The following is an 18,577-nucleotide window of genomic DNA, read 5'->3' on the forward strand; positions in this document are numbered from 1 at the left end:
TATATAGTTTGAAAATTATAATTGTGTAAAAACGGTATTTAGAAATATGGCGGGAGTTATTTTATTATTTAGAAGGTAGAAAAAATTCAAAATTAAAGTAAAATGTCAAAAAAGTACCAAAAATGGGTAAACTTTAAAAAATTGAAAAAATGAAAGGTTTGGAAAAATGTAAACATGGGAAAATAATTTTTGAACATTTTGTGCGAGTCATATCAATTTAAACTGTTATAACTTTCCAAATAAATTGGTAAAATAAAAGTGTAATGTTAAAAAACAAAGAAAATATAATACATATCATATAAGGGGTGTATGACATCCACCTGACAAAAATAAGAGACAATGTAATACATAAATCAAATAAAATCAGTGTAAGAAAATTGTATATGATTGTAATTTAAGAATATCATCAAACCATAAGAATACGGCATAAGAAGTACTTAATTAGTTAAATAAAATGTAACTTTCACATACTCTATATAAACATAAGAAAGAACAAAAATATTAAAGTGAAATGCATTACCATTGGAGAAAAATAACAAAACATAATATAAGAGAAATACATTCTAGTAATATTATATTGAGTTCATCACTTACCAATAGTAAAGATAAACAAAGAAACAAACAGATCTGAAATAGAAAAATATAATTATATAGAAAGAAAAGAAAAATACACTTATATTCAATAAGATACATGAATTGAAAAATAAAATTTTAGTTTGTCAAACATGCACAAAGCATGCACCACTACATACACGTAATGCTCTAATAAAAGGATACAAAAATATCCAATGAGAATATTCTTTGATGATTAGAATATAAACCTATTTCACTTGGTCATAACTTGTCAATTTTGCAGTATTTATTATAGCATTATGTGCAACATTAGGACCAATCCCAGTCCACAGAGCACAAACTCCTTCCTAACATTTTGAAATCTTTGACAACTTCAGTAAAATAACATGACCGAGAAAAGGTAGAATTAATTAGAGTTTAATATAAAACCTGTCTGACTATAGTAGAGTAAGCATTCAGAGCTCCTGAATAACATCTTGGTACACTCACTGGAAGCTTGCCTTCAGCTTGAAGTCATACTTTCACCAAATCGGTTGGATTAGCGATTGTTATTGCTATAGCACATATTTGAAAATTATAACACAAATTGTTATAAAATTGTCAGGAGTAGCCCAAAGAAGAAATCTCACCTTAGAAATTAAAAAACTCAAATGTAAATTGGTCAAACAGATGCAGTTTCATTGACATAGACATTATGAATTAAACTATAAAATAGACCTAGACCTACCAGTTGTAAGGCCAACAAGTATTTTCTTGGTTAGAGGAATATCTCCAACGAAATTATCATCAACATACAAGGATTTAACCTAACAAAAGAGCCAACAACTGACAAATAAGGAATATAAATATCAAGAAAAATCCCATTTGATAAACAGTATAAACTTACCGGCTCATACAGTCCAATCCGTAGGCCTCCAAATACACATTGACGATGTAATCCAGGCACAATACCTTTCCAAAGTGCTGCCACACCTTCTTCTCTAGAAATTGTAGATACAGTGCCTAACATGCCTCTGTATTTTGGTAAAGTCACTACATCTCCTAAAACTGCTTTCTTTTGAAGCTGAAGCCTAACTTTTGCAGTGTCCAAAGGAATGGTGAAAATCTTACACATGAATTTATTCAAAAATCTACTAATTAATCTCAAACTACTACAAAACTAATTCTCTTATTCAAAAACTAAGAAATATATTTTACAACCTAATTTCAGCAATAATTAGAATCTAATTTTTTTAAGCAAGTTACAGGAAGAGTACATTAAACTTAATAGAGGCAAAAACTCAAAACACCTCGCACTTGAAAATAATAACACAAAAATAGCCTCACACTTGGAAAACCAAAGGAAATGTTCTCACAATTTGAAAAACCAAACCAATACCCACACATTTAGGGAAATCCCAAACGAAAAAAGAAAAAAACACTAACAAATAACCCATTTTCGAGTCAAGTGCGCGTTGCGTGCACCAAGATACTACTGATACTATGTGGCAATTCTAAAAAGATAACAAAAGAGTCAAGTGCGCGTTGCGTGCACCAAGATACTACTGATACTATGTGGCAATTCTAAAAAGATAACAAAAGAATCATATCAATTATCAAATTATCAATCTACTACTGATACTATGTGGCAATTCTAAAAAGATAACAAAAGAATCATATCAATTATCAAATTATCAATCCGCTTCTCTACACAAGACAACAAACTTTTGCTCTATGAAAAGCCATCATCATCAAACTGAGCTTATTGAAATCAGTAGTAGTAAAGACAGATAAGAAAGACTAAAATTGCCAACCAAAATAGTAGATGGTTTGATGGAGTATGTGAAACAAATCATATTTCTAACCTAATATTGTCAAGTGGCTTATGAATAACTTCTATGAAAGAATGTCATATTCAAGATAGGAACCGAATGTTTATGCATCCTCTAACAACTTGGTTTAAGATAGGGGTATGCATAACATTGGAGTAATAATTATTTATTTGTGTCGCTAAATGGCACTTTATTAGTTCTTGAGTTCCTCTAAGCTTATCATAATTAGTGGTAGAAAAAGGCTTTGCATAATTCCATCAGAAGGCAAGCTAAAAATGAAAAAAACTCAAAGAGTACTAATATAAAGTATAATACAAAGCATGACAGATTATTCCCACCACTGAGAAGATCATATCTACTTAAAACCGAATAAAAGAAGCAAAGCTGGGGCCAGATAGTTGTATCTATCTATTTTTGTAAAATAAGAACAATAACTAAAGTTTATAACAGTAAAAAATTCCTTCTGCCGACACAAAAAGAGAGTACAAAAAAAAAGCATGATACCCAACAGAGAACATTCTCTGAGAGTAAAATCTAATCGACACTGGATAAAGATGAATAGGTGAAAATTAAATATATTTCTTTATTCAATACCCAATAAAGTACATAGATCTGCAAGGAATATAACAGAAATTGCTAGCTATGAACAAAGTAAAACCTTATCTCAGACAAATATGCTAAAATTAGTTAAATTTGTTTAGGAACCACAAGAACAGAGCGTTACTGATCAATTTTGAATATTCATAAAATAAAATTGACATAATTTTAGCTTGTTAGAACTTTACTGATCAATTTTGAGCATTCATAAAATTCTACAAACATTAATTCTCCATGCACATAAGTTTCCTCCTAAAAGACAAAAATTCATAAAATCCAAGGCAAACCCTTCTTAATTCTAGAGTTCCCTTTAAGAGATTCTTGTACTGCAGAGAAAAAGAACTACCATGAACTAAGAAGAAAAGAAAAAATTTAAACAAATTAAACATAATAGCTTTATAATTAACAAATTTAGATTAAAAGAAAAAACCTGCTCAGCTGAAGGAGAGGGAAAAAAGTTGCTTACTCTCAACAACAGCAAGTGTTTTGGAGTCATCAGCCTTCTCTTTGGCCGGAGGCGGTGGTGTCGTCGGAGATGGGATCACTTCCTTCTCATCCGCCACATCTTTCGGGGCCTCGGCTGCCGTCGGCGACGGCGTAGCAGGAGCTTCTGGCTCTGTTGAGACCTAATCGAAAAGGAGGCTTAGATTGAGGGGAGACGAAGAGATTTGGGGGATTTCAATCGAAAAGGAGGCTTAGATTGAGGGATTTCAAAAAGAGGGCAGGATTGAGGGAGACGAAGAGACGATTTGGGGTTGTCTAGATTATTTCTGAGAAATATTAAAATAATTTTTTTTAAAGAAATTTTAAAAAAGGAAGAAATTGCCAAGTGGCGTGTGCAAGGATAAAAGTTTTTAGTAATAGATATAGATTGAATATTAAAAAGATTTTTTTAAAGAAATTAAAAAAAAAAGAAATTGTCAAGTGGCTTGTACAAGGGTAAAAGTTTTTAGTAATAGATACAGATTAATGATCTTAGAAGTTGAAGAAAGGGTGTCATTGAATATTAAAAAGAATTTTTTAAAGAAATTTTTAAAAAAAGAAGAAATTGCCAAGTGACGTGTGCAAAGATAAGAGTTTTTAGTAATAGATATAGATTGATACATTCACTAACATGATAAAGAAATGTGACAATGACACACAAAGAGAAAGAATGGTTGGGGAAAGAAAGGAGAAGAAAAAAAGGGAAGGAGACGATAACAAAGAAGGATGGAGGAGGAGAGAGATGGTGGGTAGAACTGAAGGAAGGATAGCCAGGGAGTTGGAAGAGCAGAAGGATGAAGAAGAAAGCACTGTAGGAATAAGCAAAAGAAACAGTGAAGAGAAGGAGAAAAAGAAGAACATAAAGGGGAAATTAGAAGAAAAAAAAAGAAGAAGAAGAGGATGAAGGAAAAAAGAAGTAAATAGGTAAAAAAGAGGAGGAAGTCTAAAGCGTGATGTCTACTCCTCAATACTTATAAGGAGAACCTAAAGGATTACTGTTCATGTTACAGTAATACTACAGTAATATTGTAGCATAAATAGTAAATCAAATCTAGTCCTCTGCCCTCGAAGCTACTGTTTATGCTATAGTAATTTACTGTAACATAACAGTAAATCAAATATGTTCATCCATACTTGAAGTTACTATTTATGCTACAGTAATTTGTTATATCATAAAAAATAAAGCAAATCAAATGTATTAAAACTTGGATCATTCTTTAAGTATAGAGGGGCAGATATGATTTCTAAATCAAATATATTAGAACTTAGGTCATTCTTTAAATATAAATGAGTAGGTATGATTTTTAATTTTAAGCATATAATAATTAAATCAAATGTATTAAAACTCAGAGAGAGACAAATTTAAAATGCATTGCTTAAAAAAATAGGGGACCGTGGGGTGCACACTAGTTAGGCTACCAACGAAAATTTATTTGAATTTGGGTACATGACTTTTACATTAGGAGAGCATCACATAATTTTTTTATGCTCTGTTGGATAAAATACAATTTTCCGTAAATTTTCCCTCTGGCTCTTCAACTTTCTTTGCACATGAATCAAAGCTTTCTATGTTGGAACTGCAATCATGGATTAATGTGCTGGACCAGACTCTCACCTCCCAACCCACGTTTATTTCATTTCAAACCTTCCATCAAATCTATAATGGAAAAAGGAACCTAGCTTTCTATATTTGGCCACTCGTTCGTTTCGCCCTCTTCTCTTTCTATATTTGATTGATGAAATGTGAAAAATTACTCTTTTTTTTTGTAGTCACCAAATTTTGTTTTTTGCTCAATATACGTTTCTCCTCATTTAAACCCAGTTTTGTTTGAAACTAGGAAATTGTGCCTTCGTTATTTACTGGAGCTCATGCATTACATTGTTCTGCATTTTCTTCAAATTTCCAGCATTTTTTTCTTGTTCAAAGACTGCTGAGGCATAATCAATGCAACTATTAGAATCTATATAGTAAGAACTTTTACTTGTTTATTGTTAGTTAGTTCTTAATTATAACCTACGTTTTGTCTCCAGTAGGAGCTATTAGCTCAGAAATTATGTGGTATCCTTTGGCAAAGCTAATTTATCTGTCTTTTCTCCATTTTGATATTTATGTGTACTGATTTTAATACTAGCCCACAACTGATTTTCTTCAGTTTTAGAGTTTTTATCCTCACCTCTGATATGGAACTTCCATTGTTGTACTGATAATTATTGGGTCTTCTTCAGAAATATAATAGCGATAGGTTTTTGAGACTTCGTTTCCGGGAGGGGACTATGGGTGAACAGACTGTCGAGATTCGTCGTGCAAGAGAAGCTATCAAGCAAAAAATGCGAGCTGGGGATTACACTGCTGCAAGGACCTTAATTCTTGAAGCTCTGAAGGTCTTCCCAACACTTGATCGAGCATCGGAGATGCTCACAGTCTGTGAAATCCTTTGCTCTGCAGAAATGGAGCTGCCGGGCTCAGGAATTGATTGGTACTGGGTGCTTCAGCTCTTTGCTTCAGCTACTCCCGATGCGATCAAGGCCCAGTATCAAAAGATTGCAAGCCAGCTGAATCTAATTAAGAATGACTTCCCTGGCACTGAGTTCGCCCTTGAGTTTGCAGCTGATGCTTTCTCTGTGCTTTCAGATCCTATAAAGAGGGCAGCATTTGATTCCAAGAGAAATGCGTTTCAAGACCTGTCTCAGGATCACAATACGGTGAACCCTTCTAGGCTTAAGAGAGCAGCAAGTGGGGTTTATAGTGGAAATGGAGATGTTGGTGATAAACAGAAGAGGAAAATTTATGATTTGGAAGCAAGTTGGGTTACACATCAAGTGAACTCCTCAGATAATGACAATCCCCTAAAGGCTTTGGGAGTTTTAGAAGGAAATCTTGTATCCAGAAAACGGCCAGAGAAGGACTTTTACGACTTCGAGAACAGTAAGAAGGCCGAACTCTTTTCCGTGGGTCAAATTTGGGCAGCTTATGATCAAGAAATAATGCCTCGGCGTTATTGCAAAATTGATAAGGTCATAGCTCAGAAACCTCAAATCTATGTCACATGGTACAAAGCTTGCCCGTGCCAATCCTCTGAGAAGAAATGGCAGGATGCCGGCTTTCCATTTGCCTGTGGAACCTTCACTCTTGAGCCGAACAAAATGACTCTTACTGACGCTTCTATGCTCTCTTACATACTTTCTGATGGAGTGACTAAAGAGACGCTTGAGATTTACCCAAAGAAGGGTGAGGTTTGGGCTATCTATAGAGATCGGAACATGGATTGGTGCTCTAACCCGGGGATGAGGAAGAATTCTACGTTTGACATTGTTGAAATTCTTGATGATTGTTTGAAAGATTCTGCTGCTAATGTTGCCTACTTAGTGAGGGTTAATGGGTTTAAAAATGTATTTCAGAGGTACTCGAGGAGAGGGATTGAGCTATCTTTCAAAATCCCTGCTGATAAGCTTTTAATGTTCTCCCACAGGATCTCAGCATTTAGATTCATCGGTGGAGAACTAAGTGGGATATCAAATGGGATGTTAGAGTTGGACCCATTGGCCATACCAGATAATTTGGTTCAAGATTTCTCATGTTCTGCTGTTGGACTTGTGGATTTAACCTCCCAATCAGATGAAGAAAAAGACTGCAGTGATGATGCTAGCACTACCCTTCTCATGAATCCCTCCACAAGCATGGTAAATATTGGGGGATCAAAATCATGGTTCTGGAATCGAAAAGTAAAATTGGCACAAAATGACTTCGCGCACGATCAAGTTTGGGCAGTTTATAATTGTTCGGATGCAATGCCTCGATCATATGTCAAAGTAAACAATGTGGTATCACCCACCAAAGTATCTGTCACGATCTTAGAACCACACCCAAGGTTCGACAAAGAGATACGATGGGTGGAGGAGGAGTTACCATTTGTATGTGGGATATTTAGAGCTAGCAAAACCATATTGAACTTAGAAATGTACAAGTTCTCGCACCTTGTTAACTGTGATAGGAGCTCTAAGAAAACTTTCTACAGAATTTTCCCAAGGAAGGGTGAGATCTGGGCAATGTACAGGAATTGGGACATCGATTGGAAAACTTCTTCACTTGATGGGTATAAATGTCGAATGGTCGAGATCCTGTCAGACTTCTCTGAGGAGAATGGCGTGGGAATGATATGCAGCTTAGTTCAGGTGCCAGGGTGTTTGACGTTTTTCCAGAGGCAGATGCATGATGAGTTCCAGCTCACAAAGCAAATCTCGAGGTTAGAATTGCTAAGCTTATCTCATCGAGTCCCAGCATTCACTGTGATTGGGATAGAACATCCTGACATTCCGAAAGGATTGCTGCATCTTGAACCTGATGCGCTGCCTCCAAAGCTCATCAGCTAGAAAAAGCAGCGCTTTTTGGCTGATTTCAGGTATATTTCTTTGGTCAGGATCTTTTTTAGTGTAATCACTTTTTTTTTTATTTCTTAACTGTGTATGCTGCTTTTAATTATAAGATGCAATGTGGTAGTATTCTATTAATAAATAACTGATGTTAATGTTAAGTAACCAAACAGTCAATATGTGTGATGGTGAGGTTGATGAGGGGCCGTTCACTTCTCCGAATATCCAGTTCTGAGTTGAAGAGTTTCAACCTGCACAAGTAGTAATTCATGAGAGGACGGGGCTTGGTTCTCCCGTGGTTCCTCTGACGATCAAGTCAGTTGATGAACTTGAGTGGGGAAATGAAGAACTATGTGAGTTTTTGTGTGTAGTATAGTATAATTTACAGATATTGCTTAAAAGTTCAGATCAGAGATACAGAAACGAATCCCCTCCAGGTTAGAATAGTACCTCTATTTATACTGATGGTATAAGGATAGAATGATCATTGTGGCCGAGCTTAGGATGGCAGTAAAGAAGTATGGGTTTGCGGCTGCGTCAACACCTACTTTACAGGTGTCGCTCGGCGAGTGGAGGTGATCGGAGGTATGGCGGTACGGGAGTGGTCCGATGAGTCATGAAGACTATCAGGGCTAGAGGTATAATGACACATGCGAAGCATTAAATGTGATGTTGACGTGGTGTCAGCGGGAGAGGCACGAGGTTGAAGTCGTCATTTGGCTTAGCCGAGAAGTAACGCCTTTCGAATCGATCACGCGAGGCATCAAAAATGGTCGAGCAGGCTTGTAGCGACTCGCTTTCGACAAGAAGACCAACAAGTATCGCCCTTCAAGTCGACACTAGAAGATGTCGACTCGACAAGTCGGCTAAGTCAGGATCCTTGCTGGTCTTGGCCACCAATTTAATTGGGTATTGCATGTAGAAATACACCTATCTGTTGTTAACAAATGGTTGTACTTTGGTGATTGAAAACACCATAACAACTGATATTTAAACTTGTTGTATGGCTCAGAAGTTTTCCATGAAGATCATTTTCTGGTTCCTAGAAGTTTTAGACTTATTCAAAGACGAAAATTATGATCGCAGGAGTAAATTATTTAGAAGTGAACATTGAGAAAGAAGAACAACTTGTTTCGAAGGGCTCCTGAGTTGCTACACATAAAATGAACACAAAAGGCAAGTTGCTATGTGTAAACTGATTACAAATGGAGAAGTATGTATGAGAAACTTATACCCATGTCATACATAACTTCATGAAAGTATTTATAAGCAGTATGCCATGTAACTTGCTAGAAGGGCACAACCTGCTATTTGTAACTTACCTATAATTAACCACACTGATATCTATTATATTATGTCACACGCATGGCAATCAAGATGCATAAGAAAATGATCTTACGGCCAACTTATAGTATTTTATAGTACCTGCATAGCACACGTCCACAACACATATATCTACTTGCTTCAAAAATGTTGATTTGTGAGAGTTGCTCTGATACCATTTGTTGAGTTTAGAAGAGTAGTGGATACTAAGAAATATTTTATTATTTCTTTAGTAGTACAATACTCAATACTCCCTCTTCTACAAATTCTCCTTACTATGAACTACTGCACTACTATGATGTAATATAAACACACTACACTACTCTTTCACTCTCCCTCATTTTATTTCTCACTATTTTTTTATTTGTTTACTACTGAGATGACTATCTCACTGAAGCCTTGAGGACCTTTTATAGGCCTTGTGAAGTAGTAGGTGTACATTGTAGGAGGTAGGTGGCTATAATATTGATTGGTGGGTTATGTGGCTATAGTGTTAGTTGGTGGGTCGGTGCTGAATTCAATGGAGCTTGGTACAGCAAGATTGGTGAGTTTTTAATTCAAAATAACTACTCTCTTGCTCCTGCAGATTCTAGCTTATTTGTCAAAAAAATTAGGAATAGGTTAGCAATCGTGTTGGTCTATGTGGATGACTTAATCATTACTGGAGATGATGAAGCGAAAATAATCATCACTGGAGATGATGAAGCGGAAATTCAATGAACAAGGACAAATCTCTCGGTCAGGTTTCAAATGAAAGAGCTTGGGGAGCTCAAACATTTTCTCAGATTGGAGGTCTACCGAAGGAAGGATGGGTTGTTCCTTTGCCAAGAAAAGTATGCGAAAGACATGTTGCTCAAGTATGTGATGTTCAACTGTAAGTCAATCTCAACGCCAATGGAGACAAATCTGAGGCTGTGTGCACATGAAGGAAAATATTTGGAAGATCCGATTATGTATCGGCAACTAGTTAGGAGCTTGATATATTTGACGATAACAAGATCATATATTTCATTTGTGATTGGTGTGATGAGCTGATACATGCAGAAGTTAAAGAAGTCTCACTTAGAAGCAATCCGAAGGATCTTAAGGTACGTTAAATGTAAAGTTAACTATGGTCTCATGTATAAGAAAGTTGAAGAATGTGAGGTCTATGGCTATTGTGATGCTCACTATGCTGGAGATCATGACACTCGGATGTCTACTACTGGATACGTCTTTAGTCTCGGTTCAGCGGCTATATCTTGGTGTAGCAAAAGGTAGTTAACGGTGTCATTGTCAACTACAGAGGCGAAGTACGGATCAACAGCGATGACAGCTCAGGAAAGCACATGACTTTTTTTAGTTAATGAGGGATCTACATCGGTCCATAGACTACTCAGTAGCTTCACATTGCGATAATTAGTCTGCAATACGATTGGCAGAGAATCTAGTTATTTATGCTAGGATAAAGCATATCCATGTACATCATCACTTTCTGCGAGAGAAAGTTCTTTCGTATGAGATCATAATGAAATTGATCGGGACGAATGAACAAGTAGCTGATATATTCACCAAGGCACTAAGTTCTTCAACATTCAAATTTCGAAGTGCTCTTGAACTCATGGATAGAGAAGTTGGTGCTGAGGGGGCGTATTAAATTTAGCACCGACCTACCAACTAATATTGTAGCCACATAACCCACTAATCAACACTATAGCCACCCACCTCTTACAGTGTACATCTACCACTTCACAAGGCCTATAAAAAGCCCTCAATGCTTCAGTGAGATAGTCATCCCAGTAGCAAGCAAGTAAAAAAAAGTAGTAAGAAATAAAGTGAGGGAGAGTGAAAGAGTAGTGTAGTATATTTGTAATACATCATAGTAGTGCAGTAGTCCATAGTAAAGAGAGTTTGTAAAAGAGAGAGCATTAAGTGTTGTACTACTAAAGAAATAATAAAATATTTCTTAGTGTCCATCACCCTTATAAACTCAACAAATTGTATCCGAGCCACTCTCACAAATCAACAAAAAATTGAGTATTTCATCTCCTATGAGCTGCCATTTTTTATGTCCAGTACTGTATAACAAATTTGTTTTTCATACTCCCATTTCAAGTATTTATATACTCTTCCAACTCAAGTTTTCTTAGATACTTTAGTGGAGCCGACTGACCCGTGCGGGAAGCATATTGGATTGACAAAGGCCATGAAGTGGGTCTGAGATGACAAATTTCCAGGTTCTCATTATAGAGGCTATCGACTTAATTCACAATGTTTGCTCGTGATATGACAACAAGCTCATAATTTTCCAAAATTAGATAAATGTATCTGGAATATTTGAGTAATTACTGGTTTGTTATGTTGGAAGCTCGTTATTGCTTTATTCTTTTTTGCATCAATTCCTTGTGCAATTTCTTCCTTTATAAATTATAGCTATATATTTATGCAAGTAAAGCAGTTATTTTGTTCATTTTTTTGTCCAGTTGTGTTGTATTTTAATCTAGTGCATCTGTTTAGCCACACACACACAATTAAAAGAAGACGAGACACCAACTCTAGCACACATGCATTTGTTCTGTCCGTTTAGTACTTCTTTCATCGGTCATAAAATTTCCAATTTTTCTTTTGATTTGCTTTAAAAGAATGCATATTAATCTTTTACATTAGAAAGTAGAAATGTGCCAGTTTTTTGTTCTCTGTGCGTGCAAGAGAGGGTGTGTGTTTTAGTGTCTAAAAATAACCCCTAACTAGAGGCCCTAAAGATAATGATAACATCGCATAAATGAGCTCCATTCTTGCATCTCCAGCTCCTAATGTCTCTATGGATGAGAAATCATGCAAAGTTTTATAGCATGTGTATATATGGAAATGTCATACACAAAATGATTTGACATAAGAGTTTATTCCTAGCCAATAGCCACGAAGCTTGTTGAAGATCATATATGGTGAATCATTCATTATGCTCTACACATTCTAAAGCCACGTAGACCCAAAATCTCATAGGTTGCAAATTTCTTGTCTGTGAATCCGAATCTGTTTGTTTGTTTCTTTTGATTTGTAGGATAGAGTATACCAGTCAGTGGGATCTTCGATTCGTGCTGATTTTTAGAGTGTTGATTTAAGATGTATCATGAATGAATAAGTTCATCATATATAGATATCACTATGTATTTGGTCTAAGACTCTTGCATAATCCCTGGTATACAATATATGTTAGTCAAAACGGGGAGGAGGACCTTCGGTGATCAAAAAGAGGAGGAGGACTTTCAGTAGCCGCATTTTTTGAAAGAGGGAAGGAAAGGACAATGCCTTTGTCAAATGGCAGGAAGGAAAAAAAGGGGGGGGGGGCTAAGAGGGTGAGAGAACTCAGTGAGTGAAAAATCTAAGAGAGAGAGTACTCAGGAGAGAAAATTGAGAGTAATTTTCAGAGTGCTTGTAATATTTCTTTCATTAGTGAAAGATTTGTAGCAGCCCGTGGACGTAGGTAATTTTGTGCCGAACCACGTAAATCTTGTGTATCCTCTTATTGTGCATTTATTCGCTTTCTCGTAAATCTGGTTATAAGGGAATTTACCTAGTTTTTCCAACAACTGATATCAGAGCTCTGGTTGTGAAATCTGTCAATTTTTTTGCAAGATTACTATTCATGTGAATAGTGAATTTTGTGAATAGTAAAATTTTACCGACGGTACCGACTTATCAACAGAAGTGTCTTAATACACGGTGGTTCGCAGAAATTATCAGAAACGATCCAGAGGAAGTCAAATTCGAGTGGGAGCGATGGCTGCAGACGAAGGAAATGTGAAAATTGAGAAGTTCGATGGTACAAACTTCGGCTTTTGGAAGATGTAGATTGAAGATTATCTGTACCATAAGAAGCTGTATCAACCTCTCTCAGGAAGTAAGTCAGATGACATGATGGATGAAGAGTGGGCTCTCCTCGACAGACAAACCTTTAGAGTTATCCGATTGACGTTATCCCGAAATGTTGCTTTCAACATAGCAAATGAAAAGATCACGGCGGGTCTTATGGCGGCTCTCTACAGCATGTATGAGAAGCCCTCTTCCTCAAACAAAGTTTACTTGATGAGGCGGCTGTTCAATTTGCGAATGACGGAAAGCGCATCGGTAGCTCAACATCTTAATGAACTCAACATAGTCACAACCTAGTTGAGTTCAATTGGGATTGAGTTTGATGAGGAAGTTCGAGCGTTGATCCTTTTGTCTTCCATACCAGAAAGCTGGAACACTACAGTCACAACTGTGAGTAGCTCATCGGGAAGCAACAAGTTAAAGTTCGATGACATTCGTGATCTGGTTCTCAGTGAAGAGATCTGACGGAGAGAATCGGGTGAAGCTTCAACCTCCTCAGCTTTACACGGAGTCTAGGGGAAGAACTTCAGAAAGAAGTTCAAATCACGACAGATTAAAATCTAGAATGAGCAAATCTAGATCGGAAAAGAAAGATTTCAAGTGCTACAATTATGGCAAGAAGGGTCATTTCAAGAGGGAGTGTCGAGCACCGAAGAAAAATACTGACGCACAGGAGTCTGCCAACGTGACTGAAGAAGAAGGTGATGCTACGATTCTAAGCGTCAACAGTCCGATTGAATCATGGATTCTTGATTCAGGTGCATCCTTTCATTTCACCCCATGTCGAGAAATTATGGAGAACTACGTCAGCGGTGATTTTAGAAAGGTACATCTAGCAGATGATGAAACCTTGAAGATCGTTAGCAAGGGAGACATCCGATTAAAATTGCCAACTCAGACCACATGGAAGCTGCAAGGAGTGAGACATATTCTTAGCCTTAAAAGAAATTTGATCTCCGTAGGACAGTTTGATGGAGAGGGTTACTGTACAACCTTCTCAGGTCATGAATGGAAGATTACCAAAGGAGCACTCGTCATTGCCCGAGGTAAGAAAAATGGTACTCTCTATGTAACCTCTAACCTAAAGAATATTATTACAGTAACAGATGCAGATAAAAAATTAAACCTATGGCACCAAAGGCTTGGTCATATGAGCGAGAAAGGGATGAATACACTTCTGTCAAAAAGGGAAGCTGTCAGATCTGAAGAATGTGGATGTTGGTCTATGTGAGGATTGCATTTTTGGCAAATAGAAGAAAGTTAGTTTTACAAAGATTGGCAAGACACCCAAGGCAGAAAAGTTAGAGTTGGTTCATACCGATGTATGGGCGTCATCTCCAGCTTCATCTGTTGCAGGTTCACTGTACTATGTCACTTTCATTGATGATTCTACAAGGAAGGTGTGAGTCTATTTTCTGAAGAAGAAATCAGAAGTCTTTGATACCTTCAGAAGATGGAAGGTCATGGTGGAAAATGAAACTAGTTTGAGGATAAATCGGTTGAGGTCAGACAACGGAGGAGAGTACAAAGACAATAGATTCAAAGAATTTTGCGCAAACAACAGGATTAAGATGAAGAAAATTGTTCCTATGACACCGTAACAGAATGGTGTATCAGAGCATATGAACTAAATTTTGAATGAACGTCCCAGAAGAATGAGGATACATGCCGACTTGCCCAAGTTCATATGGGCTGAAGCTATCAATACCGCAGCCTACCTAATGAATCGTGGGCCCTCAGTTCCCTTGGATGGTGGAATACCGGAAGAAGTTTGGATCAGAAAAGAGGTAAACTTTTCGCATTTAAGAATTTTTGGTTGTATCTCTTATGTACACATAGATTCTGCTGAAAGAAGTAAACTTGATGCCAAATCAAACAATTGTGTTTTTGTTGGTTATGATGGTGATGAGTTCGATTACCGGTTTTGGGATTATAAAAATCAGAAGATCATCAAAAGCAGAGATGTCATATTCAATGAGAATATGATGTACAAAGACAAATCAATTGCAGAATCAAGTAGCTTCAATAAAAAAGTTGAAACAAATGAATTTGCTGAATTTGAGGAGATTTCTGAAAATGATGTTCAGACTAGTCGTGAAGTAGTTCAAGAAGAACCAAGCACGCCAGAAGTGAGATGCTCCTCCAGAATTCCTAAGCCAATCCAGGGTTATTTGTCTTCTTTGCACTACTTGTTGCTAACTGACAGTGGTGAACCAGAGTGTTATGATGAAACAATGCAGATGGAGGATTCAGTCAAGTGGGAGTCTGCTATGCAAGTTAAGATGGACTCGCTTATGTCAAATCAGACGTGGGACTTAGCTGAATTACCATCATGTAAGAAAGCTCTTTATAACAAGTGGATTTATAGGATCAAAGAAGAGCATGATGGGAACAAACGCTACAAGACAAGATTGATTGTCAAAGGCTTTCAGCAAAAGAAAGGTATTGACTATAATAAAATTCTCTCCGGTCGTGAAACTGAATACAATCAGACTGGTGTTGAAAATTGTAGTTACTGAGAATCTACATCTTGAGCAGTTAGATGTAAAAACAGTTTTTTTTCATGGTGATTTGAAGGAGGAGATTTATATGAAGCAACCAGAGGGCTTCACAAAAGCAGGTAAGAAAAATCTAGTATGTCGTTTGAAGAAGAGCTTGTATGGATTAAAACAAGCTCCCAGACAGTGGTACAAGAAATTTGACAGCTTTATGGGCAGTAACGGTTTCACTAGATGCCAAGCAGATCATTGTTGCTATCTCAAGAGGTTTGACGATAGCTTCATTATATTATTGTTATACGTTGATGACATGCTCGTTGCAGGTTCAGATATGCAAGAAATTATAAATTTGAAGCAAAAATTATAAAAGCAATTCGTAATGAAAGATCTTGATGCCGCAAAGCAGATTCTTAGAATGAGGATCAAGAGAGACACAAAGTATGGGACTTTGATGTTATCACAGGCTGAGTACATCAACAAAGTACTCTCTAGGTTCAATATGCAAGATGCTAAACTAGTGGGTACACCTTTAGGTTTTTATTTCAGACTTTTCAAAGAGCAGTCACCGAAGACAGAGGAAGAGCGTGCACACATGGACCTCAGTAATTGGAAGTCTGATGTATGTCATGGTTTGTACAAGACCAGATATTGCTCAAGCAGTGGGAGCTGTTAGCAGATACATGAATGATCCGAGCAAGGTACACCGAAAAGCAGTCAAATGGATCCTCAGATATTTACGGGGCACCACATGTAAAACACTTTATTTCAAAGGTGGAGATACAACACTAACAGGTTATGTGGATGCTGATTTAGTAGGAAATGTTTGTTAGACCCTAGAGGGGGGTGATTAGGGTCTTATGCTAATCTAATCCGATTATATGCCAATTAAAAACTAATTAACAAGTTATCCTAGCAAGTATGAAATACAACAATGTATATGAGCTAGGATAAGCAATATGAACAACAAGATATATCCTAACAAAGAGATATATGCAATGTATGTGCAAGGATATATAAACTCAAGAGTAAACAATCTAAACTAGATAGTGGGCAATATAATCAACAAGCAATATACAAAGACGATATAAGATATGAACATAAAAGTAAATGCGCCAATGCAATCACAAACAAACAATATTTTTACGGAGTTCGGTCCCCACGACCTACGTCTCCGCTCCTCACCTCGAGGAGATCTCCACTATCACAACCGGGTTTTCTACGTTCACCCGAACAACGTTTACACCTCACAATACAATCACTATGCAATCACACCTCACACACTAAGTGTTGGTCCTAGCCCGTGTCCTCCTCCTCAAGTGCTCGGTTACAACCTCTCCCTAGGCACGTCAACTGACGCCACTCCTCTTGGATTTGACCCCGTCTCAAACCACACACTTCTCTCGGTGTACAAATGTATTACAAGTGAATCCTCACAATTAGGCTCGATACAAAGTGTTTGTTCTCTACAATGAATGGGAACGAATTATAAGCTCACTCTCTAAGTTACACAATCCCACAACCCAATTATACTATGAATGTAAATACAATAAGCTCAAATGGTTGTGTGTATAAACATAAAGAAAATAAAATCAACTAAACTCAATATGAACACTAGCTTAATAAAATGATAATCAAATAATATAAAATATAAAGCTAGATTGAGTTTAGAAAACTTCTCAATAGATCAAGAGTGGAAGGAGAAGAGTTGGATGCTCAAACACCAATAGATGATCTCCTCAAGCTCTTGTGAAATTGATTTCTCAAAACCAAACTCTCAAATGCTTAAAAGCTTTTTTAAACAAACTTAAACCAAACATAAACCATTGTTAAAACTTTCTTAAACTTGTTTTAAAACTCTCATTAGTTCTATTGGAGAGCTGAAGGCAATGAGGTATTTATACCCTCTCAAAACTCAGCCAAAAACCCAAACAAAAAGACAAAAATAGCCCAAAGCAACGGTAATAAAAAGAGCCGTTGGAAGCTCGCCCAGTGAACACGAGAACTCAGGTTCGGTCGACCGGTTTGGTCAACCGAAAACTGACATATTCAAAACTGTTTTGCTTATTTTAAAACGCTGTTTAAAAATATCAAATAAATTCCAAAAAATGTAAAACTTTGGGGAATGATTGTAGACATGATAATAAACATGCTACAACGACTGGTTTCGAAAAAGGACTTCCCAAATGAAAAATATCATCATTTTACAAAATAGTCCAAAACATGAAAATATGAGATACTTGAATTTTGATGTTTTGACATAAACCAACTTTTGAAACTTTGTGAAATGTTTTTGTAGACTTAGTAAAACATGTATAAACTGATATTGAAGTCTATAAACTAAGAATACAGTATTTTCACAAATACAATAGAAAATGAAACCTATGAGTATGTATATGAAAATATATTTGTTTCATATCTATGTAGATAAACCAAATCACAATAATAAATATGAAACATGTAATTTCATATTTATAAACATGAAAACCAAAACTTGTGTTGTATATATATGTGATTACATATATATACAAGGAAACTAATAAAATGTGTGTGTATAGATAATTGAGCTTAGAGTACTTAACACACATAATATAAATTCTAAACTAAATTACCCAAGCTTGATCTTAATCTTCAATAAGCTCTTCTAGGTAATCTTGCGGATGAAGCTTTAACTTGGATCTTAAACTTTGAATAGCAAAGCTTCACCGACATTCCGCCAACCTCCATTTGATATGAACATTAAGGCTCGATTCCATCCATCCTCCAACAACGTTGTTTGTCTACAATAAATACGAAAACACAAATACTAGACAAACAACATTAGTGGTAAATTGTTTGTTAAACATCATCAAAACAAGAAGGTCAACAATCTCCTCCTTTTTGATGATGACAAACAATTTACAAAAAGAAATATATGCATGAAGGAAATGAATATATAATTTATAATTCACATGCATATAAACAAAAAAGAATATACTCACAATATTTCTCCCCCTTTAACAACATCAAAAAGGGGACAAAAGAATAAGAGAGCGAAAGCTCCCCCTATCAATAAGCATAGGTGAGTACAAA

The 18,577-nt window shown here is 36.3% G+C and overlaps 1 protein-coding gene and 1 pseudogene across 5 annotated transcripts in view; one reads left to right on the forward strand and one right to left on the reverse strand.

Annotated features, from left to right (window-relative positions):
* Positions 822-1,687, reverse strand: LOC109838648 (annotated as a pseudogene).
* LOC109837396 overlaps positions 5,187-18,577 on the forward strand; it is a 19,610-nt gene continuing 6,219 nt past the window's right edge. For 3 of the 5 annotated variants that reach the window (XR_002246259.1, XM_020405635.1, XM_020405631.1), the window contains exons 1-2: positions 5,187-5,432; positions 5,691-7,864. Coding sequence is in view for 4 of the 5 variants with exons in the window: in XM_020405635.1 (XP_020261224.1) it covers positions 5,739-7,835 (2,097 nt within the window). In the remaining variant the exon portion in view is untranslated. Of the gene's footprint in view, positions 5,433-5,690; positions 7,865-11,278; positions 11,518-18,577 lie in introns of those variants that run through there. The other 2 variants (XM_020405632.1, XM_020405633.1) reach the window with 2 other exon arrangements.

Source organism: Asparagus officinalis, chromosome 4 (assembly GCF_001876935.1).
Source record: "Asparagus officinalis chromosome 4, Aspof.V1, whole genome shotgun sequence".
NCBI classification, from domain to species: Eukaryota; Viridiplantae; Streptophyta; class Magnoliopsida; order Asparagales; family Asparagaceae; genus Asparagus; species Asparagus officinalis.